The 19,893-nt window shown below is 53.8% G+C and overlaps 7 protein-coding genes across 7 annotated transcripts; 3 read left to right on the top strand and 4 right to left on the bottom strand.

Annotated features, from left to right (window-relative positions):
• Positions 1-432: 432 nt before the first annotated feature.
• Positions 433-2,402, top strand: AYO21_10790 (hypothetical protein; the record flags this gene model as incomplete). The annotated part of the gene is made up of 6 exons (XM_022660698.1): positions 433-625; positions 679-878; positions 930-953; positions 1,023-1,176; positions 1,233-1,391; positions 1,450-2,402. The coding sequence occupies 6 exons, from the start codon at positions 433-435 to the stop codon at positions 2,400-2,402; spliced, it is 1,683 nt and encodes a 560-aa protein (XP_022507010.1).
• A 2,760-nt stretch (positions 2,403-5,162) lies between these two features.
• Positions 5,163-6,082, bottom strand: AYO21_10789 (hypothetical protein; the record flags this gene model as incomplete). Its single annotated transcript, XM_022660697.1, has 3 exons — positions 5,163-5,424; positions 5,477-5,871; positions 5,927-6,082. 3 exons carry the CDS (start codon positions 6,080-6,082, stop codon positions 5,163-5,165), a joined length of 813 nt encoding a protein of 270 aa, XP_022507009.1.
• A 1,081-nt stretch (positions 6,083-7,163) lies between these two features.
• On the bottom strand, positions 7,164-9,458 carry AYO21_10788 (hypothetical protein; the record flags this gene model as incomplete). Its single annotated transcript, XM_022660696.1, has 6 exons — positions 7,164-7,719; positions 7,770-8,366; positions 8,417-8,811; positions 8,860-9,059; positions 9,121-9,392; positions 9,448-9,458. The coding sequence occupies 6 exons, from the start codon at positions 9,456-9,458 to the stop codon at positions 7,164-7,166; spliced, it is 2,031 nt and encodes a 676-aa protein (XP_022507008.1).
• A 369-nt stretch (positions 9,459-9,827) lies between these two features.
• AYO21_10787 (2,3-dihydroxybenzoate decarboxylase) lies at positions 9,828-10,895 on the bottom strand (the record flags this gene model as incomplete). Its single annotated transcript, XM_022660695.1, has 1 exon — positions 9,828-10,895. The coding sequence occupies one exon, from the start codon at positions 10,893-10,895 to the stop codon at positions 9,828-9,830; it is 1,068 nt and encodes a 355-aa protein (XP_022507007.1).
• A 764-nt stretch (positions 10,896-11,659) lies between these two features.
• On the top strand, positions 11,660-13,168 carry AYO21_10786 (hypothetical protein; the record flags this gene model as incomplete). Its single annotated transcript, XM_022660694.1, has 4 exons — positions 11,660-11,711; positions 11,770-12,023; positions 12,083-12,277; positions 12,338-13,168. The coding sequence occupies 4 exons, from the start codon at positions 11,660-11,662 to the stop codon at positions 13,166-13,168; spliced, it is 1,332 nt and encodes a 443-aa protein (XP_022507006.1).
• Positions 13,169-13,732: 564 nt separating this feature from the next.
• AYO21_10785 (hypothetical protein) lies at positions 13,733-16,340 on the bottom strand (the record flags this gene model as incomplete). Its single annotated transcript, XM_022660693.1, has 5 exons — positions 13,733-15,127; positions 15,249-15,614; positions 15,680-15,762; positions 15,819-15,863; positions 15,932-16,340. The coding sequence occupies 5 exons, from the start codon at positions 16,338-16,340 to the stop codon at positions 13,733-13,735; spliced, it is 2,298 nt and encodes a 765-aa protein (XP_022507005.1).
• A 1,287-nt stretch (positions 16,341-17,627) lies between these two features.
• AYO21_10784 (hypothetical protein) lies at positions 17,628-19,849 on the top strand (the record flags this gene model as incomplete). Its single annotated transcript, XM_022660692.1, has 6 exons — positions 17,628-17,906; positions 17,977-18,428; positions 18,502-18,910; positions 19,002-19,290; positions 19,470-19,604; positions 19,719-19,849. 6 exons carry the CDS (start codon positions 17,628-17,630, stop codon positions 19,847-19,849), a joined length of 1,695 nt encoding a protein of 564 aa, XP_022507004.1.
• Between the last annotated feature and the right edge of the window lie 44 nt (positions 19,850-19,893).

The following is a 19,893-nucleotide window of genomic DNA, read 5'->3' as shown; positions in this document are numbered from 1 at the left end:
TCGCACTGCCTCTGACACCATTCCCTTATCTCGAATCGCAGGGCAACCCCGTCACAATACGCGACCCTACACAGGATCTGTGCAGTGCCCAGCGCGCCACCTCGCGCAGACTGCGACGTTTCGCTGGCGTCCCAGGTCAAATCAGGGAGGATCCCCGCCATCTCACCTGTAGTGTGCAGCCTTGGCTGCTCCCCCCGTCTAACATCACGCAACCCTGCAATCGCGTGTCATGGCTCGAGGCCAAGTGGACGACGAGCTTAGGGAAGATGAGCGATATCGAGATAAGCATCCAATGAATCAACAAGCTTGCTTGGGTCGGCTTGACCTTCTTGACTCTGCCAGTCCCTGCCTCGCAAGCGATAAAGCTGGGGAATCCCCTTTCACTTTGCCATCTTCTCATCGAAACCCTCAATCACCACCAGATCCACCGTCATGGCCATCAACTTCTTCTCGGAGAAAACAAAAGACGACTCTAAAGCAGCACCAGCAAATGTTGCCCACGATGTCGATAATGGCGTCCCTGACGGGAGTAAGGATGGCACCCACGATATCGAGGAGGGAATCCACCACCAAGCGAAGCTCAGCCGTGGCTTACAGGGTCGACACATGCAGATGATCGCAATTGGTGGGTGCTTCTATTCTTGCGGTTTGAAGGTTGTGCTGATGGCTATGATGTAGGAGGTTCTATCGGCGCTGGTCTCTTTGTCGGTTCTGGCTCTGCATTGCAGTCTGGCGGTCCCGCCTCGTTGGTCATTGGGTTCATCATCATCGGTGCCATGTTACTATGTACCGTGCAAGCTCTGGGCGAATTGGCGGTTTTGTATCCGGTCAATGGAGCCTTTTACGTTTACGGAGTTCGATTCATTGATCCTGCTTGGGTTCGTGATCTACCCATGTTTGTCGGTATGTTTCACTAATCTCCTCAACAGGGCTTTGCCATGGGATGGCAATATGTAAGCATCTCACACGGCTCTGTGCCAGCCCCAGTATCTGGAATTCTTCTCAAGCTAATCGATAAATAGGCTATCGGTTGGCTGGTCACGCTTCCGTTCGAGATCACCGCTGCAGGCATCACAATTGACTACTGGCATCACTACAACATTGGCATTTGGATTGCCGTGTTTCTCACAACCCTCATTGTCGTCCAGTTCTTTGGCGTCAAGGGCTACGGAGAAGGTCAGGATTCATCGGCGGGCTGAGAAGTGAGACACATGGCTGACCCAAAGACCCAGTCGAATTTGTCCTTGGTATCATCAAGATTGTCGCCGTGCTCGGCTTCATCATCTTCGGCATCATCGTCGACTGTGGCGGTATCCCCGGCGATGACCGTGGATACATTGGCTTCAGATATTGGGATGACGCCGAAAATGGCAACAAGGCTTTCCGCAACGGTAAGAAAAGGTGTCTTGTAATATTAACATGCAATTAGGATATTAATATACTGTATAGGTTTCAAGGGTTTTTGCTCCGTCTTTGTGACTGCTGCTTTTGCATTTGGAGGGACTGAACTAGTCGGTCTGGCCGCTGCCGAGGCCGCCAACCCCAGGAAATCACTGCCAAAGGCCACCAAACAGGTCTTCTGGCGCATTGCCGGCTTCTATGTCGTCTCGCTGCTCATCATGGGCATCATCGTGCCTAACAGCTCTCCCGACCTGCTCAACTCTTCGGGGGCAAACACCAAAGCCTCGCCCTTTGTCCTTGCCATCAAGTACGCCGGAGTCAACGGTCTGCCCTCGGTGTTTAATGCCGTCATCACCATCTCCGTCATGTCTGTGGCGAATTCGTGTACCTACGGCTCCACCCGCACCCTGCAGGCACTGGCCCAGGGGGGCATGGCGCCCAAGTTTCTGGCGTGGATCGATAAGAAAGGGCGTCCCGTGTGGCCCGTCGTGATCCAGATGGCATTTGGGCTGTTGGCATTCATTAACGAGGCGGCTACCGGCGCGACGGTGTTCAACTGGCTGCTCGCGCTGACGGGGTTGTCGTCGTTCTTCGTGTGGGGCTCCATCTGCTACAGCCACATCCGCTTCCGCTCGGGCTGGAAAGCCGCCGGCCGCTCCCTCGACGACCTCCCCTTCAGGTCGCAGCTGGGCGTGTACGGGTCGTGGTTCGGGGTGTTTCTGGTGGTGATCTGCATGGCCGCGACCTTTTACGTCGATCTGTTCCCGCTGCACGGCGACCCGGATGCCGAGACGTTTTTCGAGGGGTACATCGCGCTCCCGATCGCGCTGGCCCTGTTCGCCTTTTGGAAGCTGTGGACCCGCGACTGGTCGTTCATGGTCAAGGTTCAGGACATGGACCTCGACACCGGGAGGAGGGAGTTTGAGGATATTCCGGGCGATGATGAGGCAGGGGAGAGGAAGATGAGTGTGGGGAGGAGGCTGAGTCGGGCGATTTTCTAGCGGAGGCGCGAAGCGATAGTCGAGTTGAGTCGAGTCGAGTCGAGTCCAGCCCCAGTTCCTCCGGATATCCATATGTGATATGATGTATCTCCACAAATTGAACATTCAATCCACCGCAATCCAACCCAATCAATTCCAATCCAAATTTCGCTCATCTTCAATTCGTACCGACCCCTTGGTCATGCGTCATGCGTCATGTTGATAATCGATCACGGTGGTAAGGGATCGTCAATCCGCCACCCTATATCATATCAACTCATATGATATCGACTGTTTTCGTAGAATTCATCAATATCGTTTAATTAGTTCCTGTCCATGCGTCGAGTGGGGACCAAGGAGCAACGTGAGGAAAAATGTCAATGCGGCGCCCGCCTCACGGCCTGGCTGTACTCCCAGACCAGCCAGACCGTGTGGACGATGCCGCAGTACAGCTGTTCGGGGATGATGCAGCTTTTCTTGAGGCTGCGGCGGAGGGTGCGCATTTTTGTTGGTGTGTTGGTAGTTACTACCCGGGTGGATGGGTGAGTGGGTGAGTGAGTGAGTGAGTGAGTTGTGTAGGTGGATTTCAATTGTCAATCAATGAGACATGTACGATCCCAGTTTTCCAATGTCGGAAAGACAGCTGGAGAAGCGAGAGTAGTAGAGAGGACGTGGGAGAGAGCGAGGGTGGGAGGGATTCAATGGATAAAATACCCAAGTGGTGGTTTCGTGAGGTTCTTTTCGGAATTCGGGTGCTTGAAACAAACCCCCCCTCTATACTTGGTAGACCTGAGGCACCACGGCGCTCACAAATCAAAAATCCACACTTGTACAAGTGCATACACGCTGCATGGCAAGGGCGAGGGCGAAATGTGACAGCACCAGTTTGAGCACGCGCCAAGGGTATAATACCTTATACGGGAGTACTGTTCAGCCAGCCTATCGTGGCCTGTTCAGGCCTGGCTTCAGGTTCAGAGTTCAGGTTCAGCCACACTTGTGCCACGCAATCCCCAACACAAGCGACACCAGCAACGTTGATCTGTTCGAGTATCCGGGGCGTTGATTGGTCCTTAGGAGGAGCACGAGGAGCTAGCATTGCTACTGTTACTGGTTTGGGTAGTGTGGCCAGGGTCCTCGGTTGTGGCACAGGTGGGTGTTTGCGTGTGCAGTTCCACAAGCGAGAGAGGAGGAGAGACTCTGTGCCACAGCGCCACACATGCCCGCATACCCACTCACTCACTCACTCATTCGCCTACGAGGAATTGGAACAGAGATAGTTCTACTCCACTCGAGGGTATTCTTTCGCTTGACGACGAATTAATGTTCATCGGTGGTAGGTACTCGAAGGAAATGATGAAACGTTGTGCCTCATCCCCATTCCGGGATTCCGGGGTTCCTGGGACCAGCAGGGTTAAGATTAGGATCAGCGTCAGCGTCAGGATCGTAGTGTCTAGGACCAGGACCAGGACCAGGACCAGGTTAGGTTCCGTATGTTTATGGTACTCCAGGGAGATAGGTAGGCTTGCTGATGCTCGCATCGGTTTCAGCGCCTACGAGACGCGTCCTGTCTTGTCTTGTCTTCGGTTATGGTATGCAACTCGGTGATACAATCCTTCTTTTCACATCCACATCCTCGGCACCGTGATCTCTCGTGTCTACAAGTAAGTGCTTGCAGTGGCTAGCTGGCTGGCCGTCCATGTTTGGGAAAAGCGTCGAAACGTGTGTTTGGTTGGTTGAGAAAAGTCCGTGCTTGGGAGGGGAGGCTAGGTGGATAGTGGCGGTGCAAAGCCACAATTGACGCAAGACCTTTCGAATTGCCTTTTCCTTGGCGCACTCGGATGCTCGCTATCTCGTTATTTCGAGTCTCAAGTCTCAGATGTCAGTTGATAGTGGCTGGCTGAGAGCGAGTATGAGCCTCCTACTTCACCCTTATCTGTACCCAACCGAGCTGGGATGAGCGATGCCGATGAAACGAGATTGTGACAGGCGCGGATATGGATGAATGTCGCGGGTTCAAACTGCTACGCTGCCTTAGCACTCAATCTACTTGGTACTGGTGTCACGAGGAGGAGTGACGAGTAATGAGAAGCCAGCACTGGAGGGTATTGGGAAGGGGATAGTTGTGCATGTCCAGTTATTCAACCACGTGATATAGTGACAATTTGACGGCGCTATATCACAGCTACAGCTTTCCTTTTGTTTTTCTCTGCCATATCAATCGTGTCGGGCGGTCCAGTGTGTCCCTCTACAAAATACCCGTTACATTTGCCCTTGTATTGAATCAATCACCTACATCTCGCCTCTCTCGACCCCTGACGCACCTGTGGCTGGACCCAGTACTTACCAATTCATTCTCATGGGGAAAAATAATGAGCCTTGAGTGGTTTGGGGTCGGTTGGGTCTGATTGAATAGCCTAATATGTGCACAAGGACGACACGGCTGACTTCTGGTGGACACTCCCTTACGCACATAATCACTCCTCAAGTCTCGGCTCTCACATGATTCAAAAGACATTTGTAGGGAAGCACTTGCTCGACATAGTTGGTACCACGAAATGGACTGCGAATGCATGTCAATTTTATTGGAAATACATCTTAATTCGTTCGCTCATATCAAGCCGTCCGCTGGCTCATACCATCTCTATGGCTCTAACGTCTGAAGCTTTCAATCAATTTTCCGACCCGTCATATCCGTCTAACCCGAAAGGCTCTCAGTATCCGCTTCCTACCTCTGAAGGAAATGTATGATCTCGTCTCCGTCGCTCAGAGGCGAGCTGCAAGTCAGACGTCAAAGAGCTCCTTGAGCTGGGCCATAGTATCCTCGGGCCCCTTGACTGCGTGACCAATGGTCCGAGGGTCACTATAGATTTCCCAATCATTGCCCCCCTTGAACGCCTTGTCGCCAAAGAAATGGATATTCTTGTATTTGATTCCAGACAAGCCCTTGCTAGGATCTGCCTCGGCTTCAATGTGCTGCAAGCAATATGTCTTGTCCCATCCCGTGGGGAATACGTCGAACGAGATTTGTCCGCCAATCGAGTACCTGGAGTGTGTCAGCTTCAAGTGAACGAGCGCTGTCCTTGGAGTGCCCGTACGTCAGTCCCAAGTCGGGAAATTCCTTCTGAATAGCCTCAATCATCTTCGGTCTGCAGTCGTTCTTTTTGTCCCAGGCCTCAAACTCGTCTCTTTCTGCTTTGCTGGCATTACGACCAACCGGGCTGACGTTGATCATGCCGTTTCGGAATTCGATGAACGTTCCACGCATGCGAGGAAGACCTTCAAGCTCGGAAATGTATCTCAAACAGAACTTGGCCAGCTTCTGGTATTTCTCTTCCCCAAGCCACTGGATGAAGGAGTTGGAGGGCATCGGCTTGCCCAGACGGTAGGCTGTGAGACCATTCTCGGCGAAGCAGAAGTCGAAAAGAGTGGTGACAGGAAGAGAAGGGGTGCCCAATTGTTCTTGTTGTTTGGCAAGGTCAGAGCCTCCAACCTAGTCGAAGGTCAGTCCCATTGGCAGTACTCTCTTGGTCAATGGGCTCACGTACAAAGCCAATGGCGCATTTGTGTCTGAGGTTGGACAAGGTCTTCAGCATCTCAGCTGAAGCAGACTGTCTTGCAGGTGTGAGAGTTCCATCAACATCAAACAGGCAGATAGTCTCCTTGATAGGACGGTCCTTGAGGTCGGGGTACAGTTCAGCCATGGTTGCGGCGGTGAAGAGTCGATGAAGAGGACAGTGATTGACAGTCGAGATGGGAGGTATTTATACCCTAGTAACAACACAGTGTCAGGGAAGAGAAAAGGACAGCTTCACCTTCAAGTGAGTAGAGGACAGTTTCACCGTAACTTCATTCAACTTTTTTATGGCCTGCTACGATGCCGCAACCGCGATGGCGCAGGGGGGAAAGAGCCTTTCAATGGGACGCGACTTGAGTCGTAGTGGCGGGACAGCCATGCCGCCATGCCCCGCCATTGGCACTGTGAATGGCACCGGCTGTGGCCGCGGTTCATCATTCATAAGGACACCTTGTTCCAGTTTAGGCATCGTGCCGCTTAACTAACACAGTCGATGAGTAAGTGTGGGTATTAGTTCCTGAGAGCCAGCTGGCCTCTCATGCCTCTCTCCGCCTGCTGTACTGGTACTTGCACATGCGCACCAACCAATGCATGTGTCGTCCTGTCAATCACGCACCTGGAGTATATGATAGCAATGCTGCGATTACCCTTTGCATGCCAACCCCCACGTTTCTCATACATTTGTTTTCAGCCCTGGTGTTGATTGTGTTCCCCTCACTGCGGTTCGCTTGGGCTGATCACCATCCCAGGCTGGAATATATTTGTAGATGAGGTAGCTGCAACCAGGCTGCTCAAGGTCAAGCCCATCGCGCAGGCGTATATAATGTCCAGTCTCATACTCGATGCACGCAAGTCTTTGGTCTCGCACAACGCCATAACGGAGTATTGGTGCGAGGAGGCTTTACAAGTCCATACCGGGAGTGTCATAGCCGCGCCAGGGAGGCTTTTTGTTCCTTGCATTTGAGCAAGTGCCTCTGGTCTGCCACCATTTCGCCACGCCAGCCTTCGAAACCACCTCATGTAGTGGACTGGCTCATAGCAGGGGTCATGGTGGCCGCTGAATTCAGATTTGAGCACTCTGTCAGTGATGATGTAATAGAACGAAGCTCTCTCGAGAACGACGAAGGTCGCGCTCATGCCTGGAGAGAGTGACCAGCGTCTATCGAAAGCTTTCAGGAAGGAAAATAGCGTCCGTTGGTCTCAGTCCCTCAAGTGACGCCCCAGGCTGCCTCGTTGTCAAGGGAGAAGTTCTCGGAGATTTGCATTGCAAAGTTGTCCCAGCCAAACATGCCAAAGTCGAAGCCACCGCCGTTTTCCAGTGGCCATTGGCTGTAATCGGTCATTTGCAGCTGCTCATTCGGATCAAACTCACTCCCGAGACCGCCATCATCTCCTCCTATTATACTTCCACCTGCTACCGCAGAGTCTACCACTCCAAGGTTGCGTTCGGTGGACAGTGGCGTTCGTGGAGAGGAGGTCGACTGCGACCCGGCGGCACTCGGACTAACATCCAAAGTTAGGATCTGGTCGACATATTTGTTCTTGAACCGGCGCTTTTCGCGGGAGAGATGTTGGCGATGTCGTAAGATGACATCAGCGAAGCCGCTGAGGATCTCATAGTAATGTTCCGCCTGGGGGCTTTGAAGGGACAGATTCCGGAGGACCTCGCGTGCGTTGTTGAACGAGTCGTCCATGTCGAACCGCGATTCGCTCAAAGCGAACATGGAGAATCCTAGAACCAGACCGGCGGCGAAGACCCATGCCCTAGAAAGTCAGCACAAATCACGCCCAGAAACCCGGAACCAGCTTCTTACTTCATTATGCACATCTGCTTGAGTAGGATATTAGATTGCAGGGCTTCATAGCAGACGTTGGCCATCAGCATCGCCGCGTCAATGCAGGCCTGGGCCACATCAACCACGTCCGCCTGCGTTCCGGATATCGCCATTGTGTCAGAGCCTTCGCCAGCGATCCCAGTCATTTGATGCATCAGATGTGAGATTAGGAAGGGTCGGGTGACGAGCATCACCGCAAAATAATAGACGCAAGAGACATGGATGTTTCCGATCATTTGCTCCTGCTCAGGCAGCGTCAAGGGCTGGGCAATTGGCTTCTTAAACTGTCGCATATCATCGGGGAGACTGAGGCTCCATTCTTGAAGGCGTTTGAGGAACTCTTGGGCGGCACCCAGACTAATAGATCCGTCACAGTCAAGGCGCTGTGTAATGTCTGCGATGATTGTGCAGACTCGGAAACTTGCATTCAATGTGACTTCGCGGGGACTGCTCGTGCGGATGTCCATATTGTTCAGTGCGACACGGTCGGTCCTGATTGCCCCCGTCGAATAAGGTCTCCCGAGGATCGAACAATACATCACATCCAAGACTCGAAGGGTTTTTAGGGTGCGAAGCCTACCTGAGTTAGCCAGTCAAAGGATCAAGAGTAGAAAATGCTAACTTACCGCACGTTTTGGTCTGAAACATTGAAGTGGCGATATTGCTCGGTGACATGGAGACCGAGCGCAGAGGCGGCTTGACTGGCAATTCCCATGTACATGAATGCAGCGTTTCTTCGACAGGCGCCCAACATGTAGAAGGTCATGAGCAGGAAGCAACGGACCATGTCAAGACAAGGGTCCTCGAGTCCGCTGGCGAGAGCCATTTTCTGGGCTCTGGAAAATAGTCTGACGGCATATTGGCGGTCGGATTGATCTGCCGCCCGGCATTGCGCCCCAATAGCAACGATGAGGTCGAGTGCAGCCGTCATATACTCGCGCTTCTCAATGTTTGGGGTGTTCACGATTGTCAAATATACTTCAACCTCTTCCCGAGAAAATAGGTCCACAATGCCGTTTGTCTGTTACTGTGAGTGATCTCCTTTGCAACTCACCCGGGGGCAACTTACAGCGGCAAAGTAGACATCGATCATGGATCGTTTCTGGTCCACATCTTCGATAAAGTTGTGATTTGTATCCTCGAGACTGGTGGCTTCGAGCATTACGTGGCGGCGGGTGTTCTCGGTAAATAGGGAGGGCCCCATCTGCTGCCTGATCGTCCGTCGAAGGAATTGTAGAAATGATAGCGAGGCGAACCCTCCGATGTAGACTAGACCGCGTGCGTTTCAGTGCTTGGAACTCTCCCAGTGACAAGAAACGTGAACCTGTACCTTTATCTCCTCTGGAATTCAGCAGCATACGGCCTCCCGTGAGTTTCTGGGGAGTTAATGCCGACACCGCGGGCGAAGCTGAATTGGTGGCACCGGGGATTTGTGTCGACACCTCGCTGACTGTTGAATTGCCATAGCGCGACGCGCCCACAACCCGGCTGGACTCATCTCCTGGTCTCCTAAGAACCTGCGGCTGAGTATCCCGACTCTGCGGCACCAGATGTCTGGCATGACCGGGCTCGATATAACGACAGGACGACGGCGTTCTTCGTCTGACACAGTTGGAGCATGGTTGTTGAGCGTTACAGCGTTTCTTTGAGGCCTTACAAGGCAGACATGCTTTGGCAGACCGCTGTCGATCTTCGGGACGAACCTTGGGGCGAGGCATCTGTGTTCATGTTGTAGCTATGAGCGCGGAACAAGAACGTCGATATTGGGATTTGTAGATTAGGACGAGGGAGTCATTATTGTAGTGGAGTTGACCTAGATAAGCAAGCCGACCAGCAGTCTAGGCGAGCGACGAGGGCTCCACAGAAGTGGTTCTAGTTAAAGAATGGGCATGATAAGGCTACTGTGGGGGTGGAGACTGCCCAGAGCAAGACCCTAGTCGCCTATCGTAGTTAAGAGCTACGGGACTCGAGGCCTGAGGGATAGCTACGTAGGTCGGATCCACCAGACTGCGCCCCATACCATGCGGAGGTGCGACATCACACATCACAGTCCTTGAAATCTGGCAACTTGAACAACTTCCTCGCATTGTCCTTGCCAATCTTCCTCCTGTCCACCTCATTGATCTCAGCATTGTCGTACCACTCGCACGCATCCTCAAACTTCTCAAAAGGATAGTCGACCGAAAATAGGATGCGATCAGCGCCAACCTCGTTCAGACAGAAGTGAAGCGTCGGTGTCGAGAAGTGACCGCTGGTGGTGATCCAAATATTCTGGGCAAAATATTCGCGGATCGTCTTCTTACACGTCTCCTTCAGGCCCAGAGGCTTCTTGATATCTTCAAACCAATGGTTGATACGCCAGAGGTCGAATGGAAGGTGCTCGCCCAGGTGCCCAATGACTACCTGGAGCTTGGGATGTCGGTCGAAGATACCGTTCGTCACCATCCCCAGGAGGTGAAGACTGACTCCCTGAGCAAAACTGAGAGGAGGTCCGACAAGCCATTTCCTGGCTGCCCAGAGCTTCTCATACATGGTTCCGGTGGGATTGCGAGGGTGCAGGTAAAACGGAACATCCAGTTCAGTCACCGTCGACCAGAATACATCCCAATCCGCCGAGTCGTAAAAGATCATGTCGTCTCCGTCAGGGCCTGTGCGTTGAGTGTCGTTTACTAGTGCCCCCTTGAATCCATACTGAGTGACACAACGTCGAAGCTCTTCTGCTGCCTGTTTTGGATCATGCATTGACAGTGATCTAGGGAGGTGAGTTAGCATCGGCTCGTGCACAACGAGAGGATAGACAAACGCAAACGCCCCAAACCTGTCTGGGTGAGCCTTAATTGTCGATGCGAGGTAGTCATTAATCTCGGTCGCCAGCGCTTCTGCTTCCTTCCGGTCGAAAACGTCCTGGACTCCAGGAGCCGTGTACGAGAGAATCTGGTATCCCACGCCATATTTGTCCATGTATTGGATCCGGATGTCGTTGATGTCGGTCATCTCCCGAGCATGCTTGTCTGGATTTACGGCGAACATCGATGCCCACCATCTCGTTCTCTCCGCAAACCGGGGCAGAGCGAATGCTTCTTCGAGAATTACTTTACCGAGCATTTTGGCGTTGAGTAGACTTTGAACGCAATGACCTTTCCTGTACAGACGGCTGGTTTTCCCTTTATAAGGACACTTGAGCTCACTTCACAGGAGAGATTCCTGCTGGAATCAACACTGCGAGATGTTGATGCGTGTATTGCACGGAAAACCCCCGGCGTCAACTCCACTCGAACAGTTCATCGAACGTCAACTCCTCATGCTATACTTCTCCAATTCCACACCCGTAGCCGACGGATAGTCTACGTCTGGCATAACATAGTCATCTTCTCTTTGCTTTGGTCATGGCGGGATGGTGCAGCAGGACGTCAGACCCAGCCAATTGTTCACTGATCCGCGGTTGGCGGGCAGCGCACTGGTGCATTACCCGACAATGGGACGAATCGCGATCCCAGTTGCTTGGTAGGACGCCCAAATTCTCACCCGAGAGGCCGCCAAAAGACAACTTTGTTGCGATATCAAGCGGCATCAGCAATTTGTTCTTCCCGATCAAGCGTTGTTACCATGTTCAAGGGACCCTGTGGAACGAGTATGCCAATGAATGAGGCGTCCCAAGGGAAATGTCTTGGGTTGTTATCAGTGCATCGGCAAAAGAATCCATCTACTTTAATGACCAGACATGGGAGACAAGGTACTTGATATACCTAACAGCGCTCCATTGGTATACTTCAAAAAAGGGTCAATAACGAGCCTCTTAACTCCTCAAATTCGCTAAGGAAGTCGCGTGACATTGTACAAAATACAAACTTCATCTACTATAGGAACTCATGGCGGAGGGCTGGAAACCTTTAGATGTGGCTGTCATCGGTGGCGGCATTGGTAAGTGCAGCGAGACCAAGAAATCAGGATTCCTGAGATCTATTCTAACACAAGCAAGGTGGTCTAGCAGCAGCAACATCACTCCGTCGAGCGGGCCACAGCGTCACTATCTATGAGCAAGCCCACTTTGCTGGAGAAGTCGGAGCCTCGATCAGTTGTGCTGCCAATGGCACCCGGTGGCTGGAAGAATGGAACGTCGACATCTCTATCGGTAAGACAGTGGTGTTACAGAAACTGATCCGCCACGACTGGAAGACTGGCGAGGTACAGAGTGTCTATGACCTTTCAGACTACAAGGATCAATGGGGATGGGTGAGCTTTTTGTCTGGCGGTCTGTAGAACGGGGATCTGAGTTACTGAATTCTCCACAGGTTTACAACATGTTTCACCGCGTGAATATGCACGAGATGCTCATGGATTCAGCCACTGGCCGTGGCGAAGGGACTCCAGCGAAGCTGCGGTTGGATCACAAGTGCAAGGAAATTGATCACGAGCAGGGTATCGTGACGTTTGAAAACGGACTTGTTGCACAGCACGACATGATTGTGGGAGCGGATGGGATCGGAGTGAGTTCACTTTGCTTCCTCTTATATAGCAAACCTCAGCAACTCTAACTTCATCAACAGTCTGCTGTGAGGCGTACCTTAGGAATAATCCCGACCCGCAAACAATCCACCTCTACCTGCTACCACTGCGTGATGGAAACCAGCGAAGTATCTCGACTCGGCCTCCTCGATTTGACACGCAACTGTGCCATTGAATTCTGGGGCGGTGTGGGAATTGAAAAGATTGTCTACTCACCGTGTCGTTCTGGGGAAATCAACAGCTTTTACTGCTTCTTTCCGACATCAAAGTCCGACCACGCATCCGAGGGGTGGAACCACGAAGCCAGCGTGGAGGAACTGCTCGCCCCGTTTCCTGACCTGGACGAGAGACTGCTGGCGTTATTCCGACACTCCAAAGACATCAAGCCGTGGCGTCTGTTCGTGCACGAACCCTATCCTCACTGGACGATCGGCCGGACATGCGTCCTCGGTGACGCTGCGCACCCGATGCTCCCGGATCAGAGCCAGGGGGCGTGCCAGGCGATCGAAGATGCCGCCGCGCTGGGCATCATCTTCGGCCCTGAATATACTTACACCTCGGACATCGCAGCTGGCCTTGCCCTGTACGAGCGGATTCGGAAACCACGGGCCACGAAAGTGCAGGCCGCCAGCGCCCGGGCGCGCGAAAACATCAACGAGCGTATCGGCTTCTCCAGCCAGAAGATAGGGTACAAAGCGGCGGTCGCGACGGGAAAATTGACCATTGATGAGATGAACCTGTACGACATGAGACGACAAATCGCGAACGAGGCGGCGCCCGAGCGGAAGAGTAGGAGTGATGTGGTCCCATCTAACGCGTTCGTCCCTGTAAAGTCGGTTTCAAGGATGCCGGACCAATTTGCAAGAATGTAACCCCTTCCTCTGGTTGGGCATTTGATCTCATCTAGCAGATACATTTTCAATACGCTCGGAGCCCTGATATCCATCTCTTTGAAGTCAAGCACGAAACGAAGCGGAGTACAGGAACACTTTACATATGCAAACAGATCCAAGTCGAAGAAGCCGTCCTATTTTAGTTGATTGTCGTTGTTTTGAGACTGGTTCTGTTGAGAAACCGAAATCTAGTTTGAGAGGATAGAGATTCTGTAAAAGGCAACTTGTCGCATTTCCAGACTTTTCCCTTGTATACCATCTTCTCTTCTTTTTTATCTATCTAACTGATTGAGTGAGTAAGTGAATGAGCTAGTTTCGCGTCCTTCGTCCACTCTGACTCAAGACGACTTTTGTGGGCGGAATCTAGATTCTATCCGTCTTCCTGCATTGAATCTATTGTCGTCCATCTCCTCTCGATCGACACCGCAGATGTTCTGGCCAAAAACACAGCACTGCACAGCACTGCACAGCACTGCACAGCACTGCACAGCACTGCACAGCACAACACCCAGCTCAACTCAATTTGATACAAAATCCTCACTTTTAAACCGGCGAACTGTGTTCGCGGGCACCAGACACCGGCCCTTGATTTTCGTGATTCTCCTCACCTTCACCCTCACTACCACCACTACCACTACCACTGCCCTTCCCCTCCTTGCCGAACGTATCACGGACCAACATGCCCACCATATCCCGCAACGTGGGATAACTTTCCAGCAGAGGCCAAAAGATGCAGGCGATGGCGCTGAAAAACACCCAGATGAAGCTGACCACGACCCAGCCCGTGAAGGCGGCTTTGGTGAAGATGTAGCCCGTGCCGAAGAACGTGAAGGGGAATAACACGATGGCCAACACAAAGAAGACGCCGCAGCCCCAGTAGGCGAGGCGGCGGGCGCGGCGGTAGGCTTGCAGGTCGAGCGGCTCGATGTGGTTCGTGAGCAGGTAGTCGACGATTTCGTTGCCGGTGGCGGCGCCGGCATCGATGGATCCGGGAGCGCGAGAGACGGGAGGGGCGTGTATGGGATCTGTATGATCCTGGTCCTTGCCCTGCGCGGTTGTGGACGATGGTGCTTGTGGTTGTTCGGAGACGACTCCCGGAGCAGCCTTGGTCTCGCTCGCGCTTGGTTTCTCATCCTCGATTGCCGGGGTCGCCATGCCGCCGCTGGTGGCGAGCTCAGTCAGCACCTCGCGACCGTGCAAGGCTGCGGTTCCCTGGATCTTCTGCACGCGGGCGATGTGGGCCGGGTCCGTCGAGGTGTATTTGTACGGGAAGAGGAAGGAGAAGACCACGGCCACGACGGCGCCGATCCCGCATGCCACGGAGCTGCCAACCAGGGCGTTGGTGAGGTCACCCGTGGTCACGGCCGTGATGGCTCCAGAGCGGATGTGCGTCGTGACGAACCACGCGGTCAGGCCGAGGGGTGAGGCGATAAGCGGCGCGCCGATCGCGGCGGGCGTCGACACCCATGAAGGGAACAAGACGATCAGCCCCAGAGGAATGCCGCCGCCTCCGACGAGGACGCCCCCCACGGTCAGAATCCAGGTGATATCGACGCCGCTGGCGCTCAGGGCGCAGCAGAACGCCGACAGGATCAGCGAGTAGCCCATGATGCCGTAGTGCGCCTGCCTGACCAGCTTGGTCGACGACGCCGACGGGTTGATGTACAGCTTGTACACGTCGAACGTCCAGAGCGACGACACAGCGATCAATTCCGCCGACGCCGCCGACGTGACGGCCATGAAGAGGAGCAGCAGCATCAGCGCCGCGCCGTTTTTGCCCATCAGCGCGATCGCCGTCGCCGGTGCAGCGAAGCCCCCGCCGACTTGGGCCGCGTTGAGAGGGTTCGGGTAGGTAGGGAAGGACGGCGATCCGGTCAAGGCGACGGCACCTAGGCCCATGACCGTGGCGAATCCGAATGGGATGCCATACCATGCCAGCTGTTAGAAATTAGCATGCCAGGTACGAAATACTCCTTCTTACGACATGAAACGGGGTAATCTGTGAACCACAGAGGGGGAGTAATGGCTGAAGAGTAGGGGAGGATAATATGAAACTCACCCCGCCGAGCAAATACGCCTGGACACTCGTCTCGGGCTTCGAGGCAATGGCACGCTGCCAGTACGCCTGGTCCAGCCAGACAGTCGAGAAGCTGCCGAGGAAGATGACGGCGGCGAACTTGATGCCCGTTGACGACTGGAATGTGAGCCACGAGCCGTGGCGGTTTCCTGCGAGGGGAGTCTGCTTCCCGGCCTCGACCAGGAGGTCGTACACTCGGCCGGGACTGCCCGTGTAATCGTCCGAGGTGTAGAGCGTGAAGGCGAAGATGAAGATGGCCACGAACAGAATCACCGTGTGCAGGTAGTCGGCGACGAAGGTGCTACGGAGGCCGCCTTGGATCACGTACGCGGCGACGGCGAGGGGGATCTGCGCGGTGGTGAGTATTTCACGCCTTATGGTTCGATTTGGGGGTTGCAGGAATGATCGCTTACAATGAAACAGGCCGCATAGACATTGACGCCAGAAAGCCCTGCCACCACTTGAGATCCTCCGAGCACGAGCGTTGCGCCGACGACTGTGGTCCACCATGTCAAGAGTGTGTCATCGGAAATGTCATTGAGAAGGACTTACACATGTTGACGACCCATCCGAAGAAGGTATAAATGCCATGAGCCACTGGCCAGCTTCGTCAGTCTCTGCTTCTCCGCCATGTACTGCTGAAATGAATGAGAGTCTCAACAAACCTTTGCCGTGGCGAGACAGGACAATTTCCGGAAACGTATGTGCCCCTGGAACATCTCTTTTGACCCTGAGGGAGAGCAAGGCGAACAATATGACCTGCGACGAACCCAGGGCGGCGTACCACATGGGCCCGGAGATGCCGAAGGAATAGGCAAAGGTGGAACTGGTGAGCAGCGTCGCCGACCAGGTCCAGGCAGAGACGATACCCGCGACAATGAGACCGGGCTTAACGTTGCGCGATGCCGTGTTGAATTCTTCTGACTGCTTTGTCGAGAAGGCAAAGTACCGGTTCTGAAACTTGGCGGTCAGGATCATGACCAGCGTGAAGACGGCGCCGATGCCTGCGATGATGCCGTAGCCCACGCCGGGGCTGAGCACCTTGAGCTCTGGTCCGACAGAGTACGTCGACATGGCGACCGATGAGGAGGTAGAGGTTCGGTATTCAGACAAGAAATGCAGCACCGTGGAAGGAGGGCTGGATTCGTTATTGTTGATGGCGATGAGCGAGATGGACGCCGCAGGGGGTCGACCTTTGCGTCGCCCGTTTTTATATCCTTCCCCATCTCCATCTGCTCGTCTGTTCGCTCGTGGATAATGTGAGAGATAAGGAAACCCCCAACGGGAAGGGGTCCCTCAGGCTTGGAAAGGTTGATCCGATCCTGCAGGTAGCACTCTCTGGACCGTGCAAGATAAGAGATATGATATTCGACAAATACACTCGGTTCTTTGGTGGCGAGAACCAGAAACAGAATCTCGAGAAAGACGGTAAGTCCAGAACGGATATCTCCTTGTATGCGAGGCGCAAGTCTAGCCGTCGATCGACTGCGACAGGATCAATAGAGACGGTGATGAGGGGGAAACGGGAATAGATAGAACTAGCCTAGTACCTTGGTACATCGATAGATAGACAGGTTCGATGTATGTACCGAGTACAGTGAAAGGTAGCCGCCGTTGAATTCAACTGCGCCTACGTCTACCCCTGTTTCCCGCACTTGGTAGAGTCGTTTATTCGCATCTCATTGGCTCCAGACTGAAGCCTAGGTGATATCGCGCTCTCCGATCTTCGTATCTCTAGACATGTTAGTGTCTCGCATGCGCCGCCATTGGCGCAGGCGGCAATAATTATTAAGCATGCCGAGTCCATTTCGTCCGAGCTGGTCTATCTACCCAAGACACGCAGAGAGGGAGGACGCTGAGGGGGAGGTAATTCAACTGCTCTCTCCATGTCAATGCCGCACGAGATAGATGTCGGTACGAGGTTACAAGGTTATCAGCCAGCCATCCAGCCAGTGAGTTGAGCGAGCGAGGTTCACCAAGTGGGCAAGGACAAGAGCTGAGGTGCGCTTTCGTCCCCAACCACGGCAAATGTATCCGCCACTCATTCTACTGCGCTCATCTCCTCCTGCAATGCGCGGCGCGCGACAGGCGACAGTGCAGAATTGTGAGTCTTACTAGACGAGACGAGACGAGACCAAACGTGGATAGATTGATGGTTGGATGAGGGGGTCACCCAGATACAGACCGAGGAAACAATACAAACAAAATAAATAAATATAATTCGATTTGATAGAATATGATGGAATATAATACATGTTGCATTCCTACCAACCCAACGACTTAAGGAGAAATCAACCCATCGCCTCTCAACTCTCATCTCTCGACTATCTCCTCGAAACTCATCTCTCTCTTGTCATCATCATGGGCTCGCTCCCGACCTGGCAGGAACGCGCGCAAAAGAAGCGAGAGTCAACCCTCGCCGCCATCCCGCCGGAATGGCGACTTACGCCCCCTCTCCCCTCGCCCGCTGAGCAGAGGGACGTCACAGGCGCCTATGTGCAGCAGTTTCTGTCTCCTCGAGAGATCGAGATCACAGAGAGCGATGCCGTGCGGATCACGGAACACACCACCTCGGGGAAGTGGACGGCTGTCGAGGTCGTTACGGCGTTTTGCCATCGTGCCGCGTTGGCGCATCAGTTGGTTTGTATCCTCGTGCTTTTGCAATGTGTACATACATCTGAGCGCGGCTTACCAAGTTTCCATCAAACAGACAAACTGCCTGCACGAGATCTTCTTCGACCTAGCAATCGAGCAAGCCAAAGAACTCGATGCCGCCTTCGCCGCCGCCAACGGTCCGACTGGCCCGCTGCACGGCCTCCCCGTCAGTTTCAAGGACCAGTTCCACATAAAGGGCGTCGAGACGACCATGGGCTACGTCGGGTGGATCGGCACCTTCGAAGGCGTCACGGGCACGGGCAAGGAGAGGAATACCGACAGCGAACTGGTCCGCGAGGCTAAAGCGTTGGGCGCCGTGCCCTTTTGCAAGACCAGCCTACCACACACCGTCATGAGCGGGTTGACGTGGAACAACATCGTCGGCTTCACCTTGAACCCGCACAATCGTCTCATGAGCTGTGGTGGTAGTTCCGGCGGCGAGGGGGCTCTGGTCGGTATGCGCGGAAGCCCTATCGGGTTCGGGACAGATATTGGGGGCAGTATCAGGTGAGTGAGCCCCAATGCTCCGACATTTTCATCCTGTGATAAATCGGAAACCCTCATCTGATCTCATCTCCAGAATCCCCTCTGCCTTCAACGGACTCTACGGCATCAGACCATCCTTTGGTCGTCTGCCATACGCGGGCGCCGCCAACAGCATGCCGGGCCAGAACACCATCCCTTCCGTCTGTGGCCCGATCTCCTCGTCCGTGGGGGCATTGAAGTTGATGCTCCGATCGATCATGAGCCAACAACCCTGGCTGCACGATCCGGCCGTGGTGGAAATGCCCTGGAGGGATGAGCTGTGCGCGCCACTCCCCGCTGACGGGAGCAAACTCACGTTCGGGCTGCTGCCGAGCGACGGCGTCGTGAATCCCCAGCCTGGCGTGAGGAGGGCCTTTGAGACTGTCAAGGCGCTCATTCTCGAAATGGGCCACGACGTCGTGGACTGGAACCCGCCGTCGCACAAGAAGGGTGTCGAACTTGCCGTAAGTTCTTAGCTCCTTTTGCCTTCTCTCTCTCTCTCTCTGTGTGTGAGAGATCCCATCTCACGCCCATATCTGACGACGCCGCATACAGTTCGAAGCCTTCACCGCCGACTCCGGCCTCGACATATGGCACCACATCGGACTCTCGGGCGAACCGCTCCAGGACCGCGTGCGCGAGTTTTACGGCGAAAAGGCCGGGACGCCCAAGACGGTCGACAAGGTTTGGGACCTGAACCTGCGCGTCCGCGAGTACCAGAAGGAATATATGGATTACTGGAACAGCACCGCGGCGTCGACACAGTCGGGCAGACCGGTGGACGCGATTCTCACGCCCGTCGCGCCGTTTGCCGCGCTCCAGTTTGAAAAGGCCATGCCGATTGGTACGTGACATTCATTCTTTCCTGCTCTCTTTTTTTTTTCAACCCATATTCCTCTCTTTCTCATTTCTCTTTCTTGTCCTCGTTTTACTCTTGCTTATCTCTCTTTCTTGCCCTTGTCCTTCCTTCTTGGAAGGAAGTCGCGAAATTGATCGCTGATGCCACCACCAATCCCTTTATAGGCTATACACCCTGGGTAAACACCCTCGACTACACATCCGTCGTCTTCCCCGTGACCAAAGTCGACAAGACAATCGACACGTTCGACAAGGACTACAAGCCCATGAATGACCTGGACAAGACAGTCTGGGAACAATGTAAGTTACGATGAGCCTGTCTGCAGAGCGATGGCTGTTGGCCCTTGACCCTGGACATATGGATTGTCCACAATCAGGTGAAACTTTGTGCTAACTCTTTCTCACCGCGAACAGACGACCCAGAAGTCCAGCAGGGCACACCGGTGGGCTTGCAATTGGTCGGACGCAGACTGCAGGAAGAGAAGATCCTCGGGTTGGTCGAGCTGATTTCCACGGCATTGGCGGTCAAGCAAAAGAGCTCATGAGTATTTGTATATATTGCAACAATGGAACCCCTGTTTTTGGGATT

The sequence above is a fragment of the Fonsecaea monophora genome (genome assembly GCF_001642475.1).
Source record: "Fonsecaea monophora strain CBS 269.37 chromosome Unknown Scaff131, whole genome shotgun sequence".
NCBI classification, from domain to species: domain Eukaryota; kingdom Fungi; phylum Ascomycota; class Eurotiomycetes; order Chaetothyriales; family Herpotrichiellaceae; genus Fonsecaea; species Fonsecaea monophora.
The sequence above is the reverse complement of the archived record's forward strand: the minus strand, read 5'-3'. Positions and strand labels throughout refer to the sequence as shown.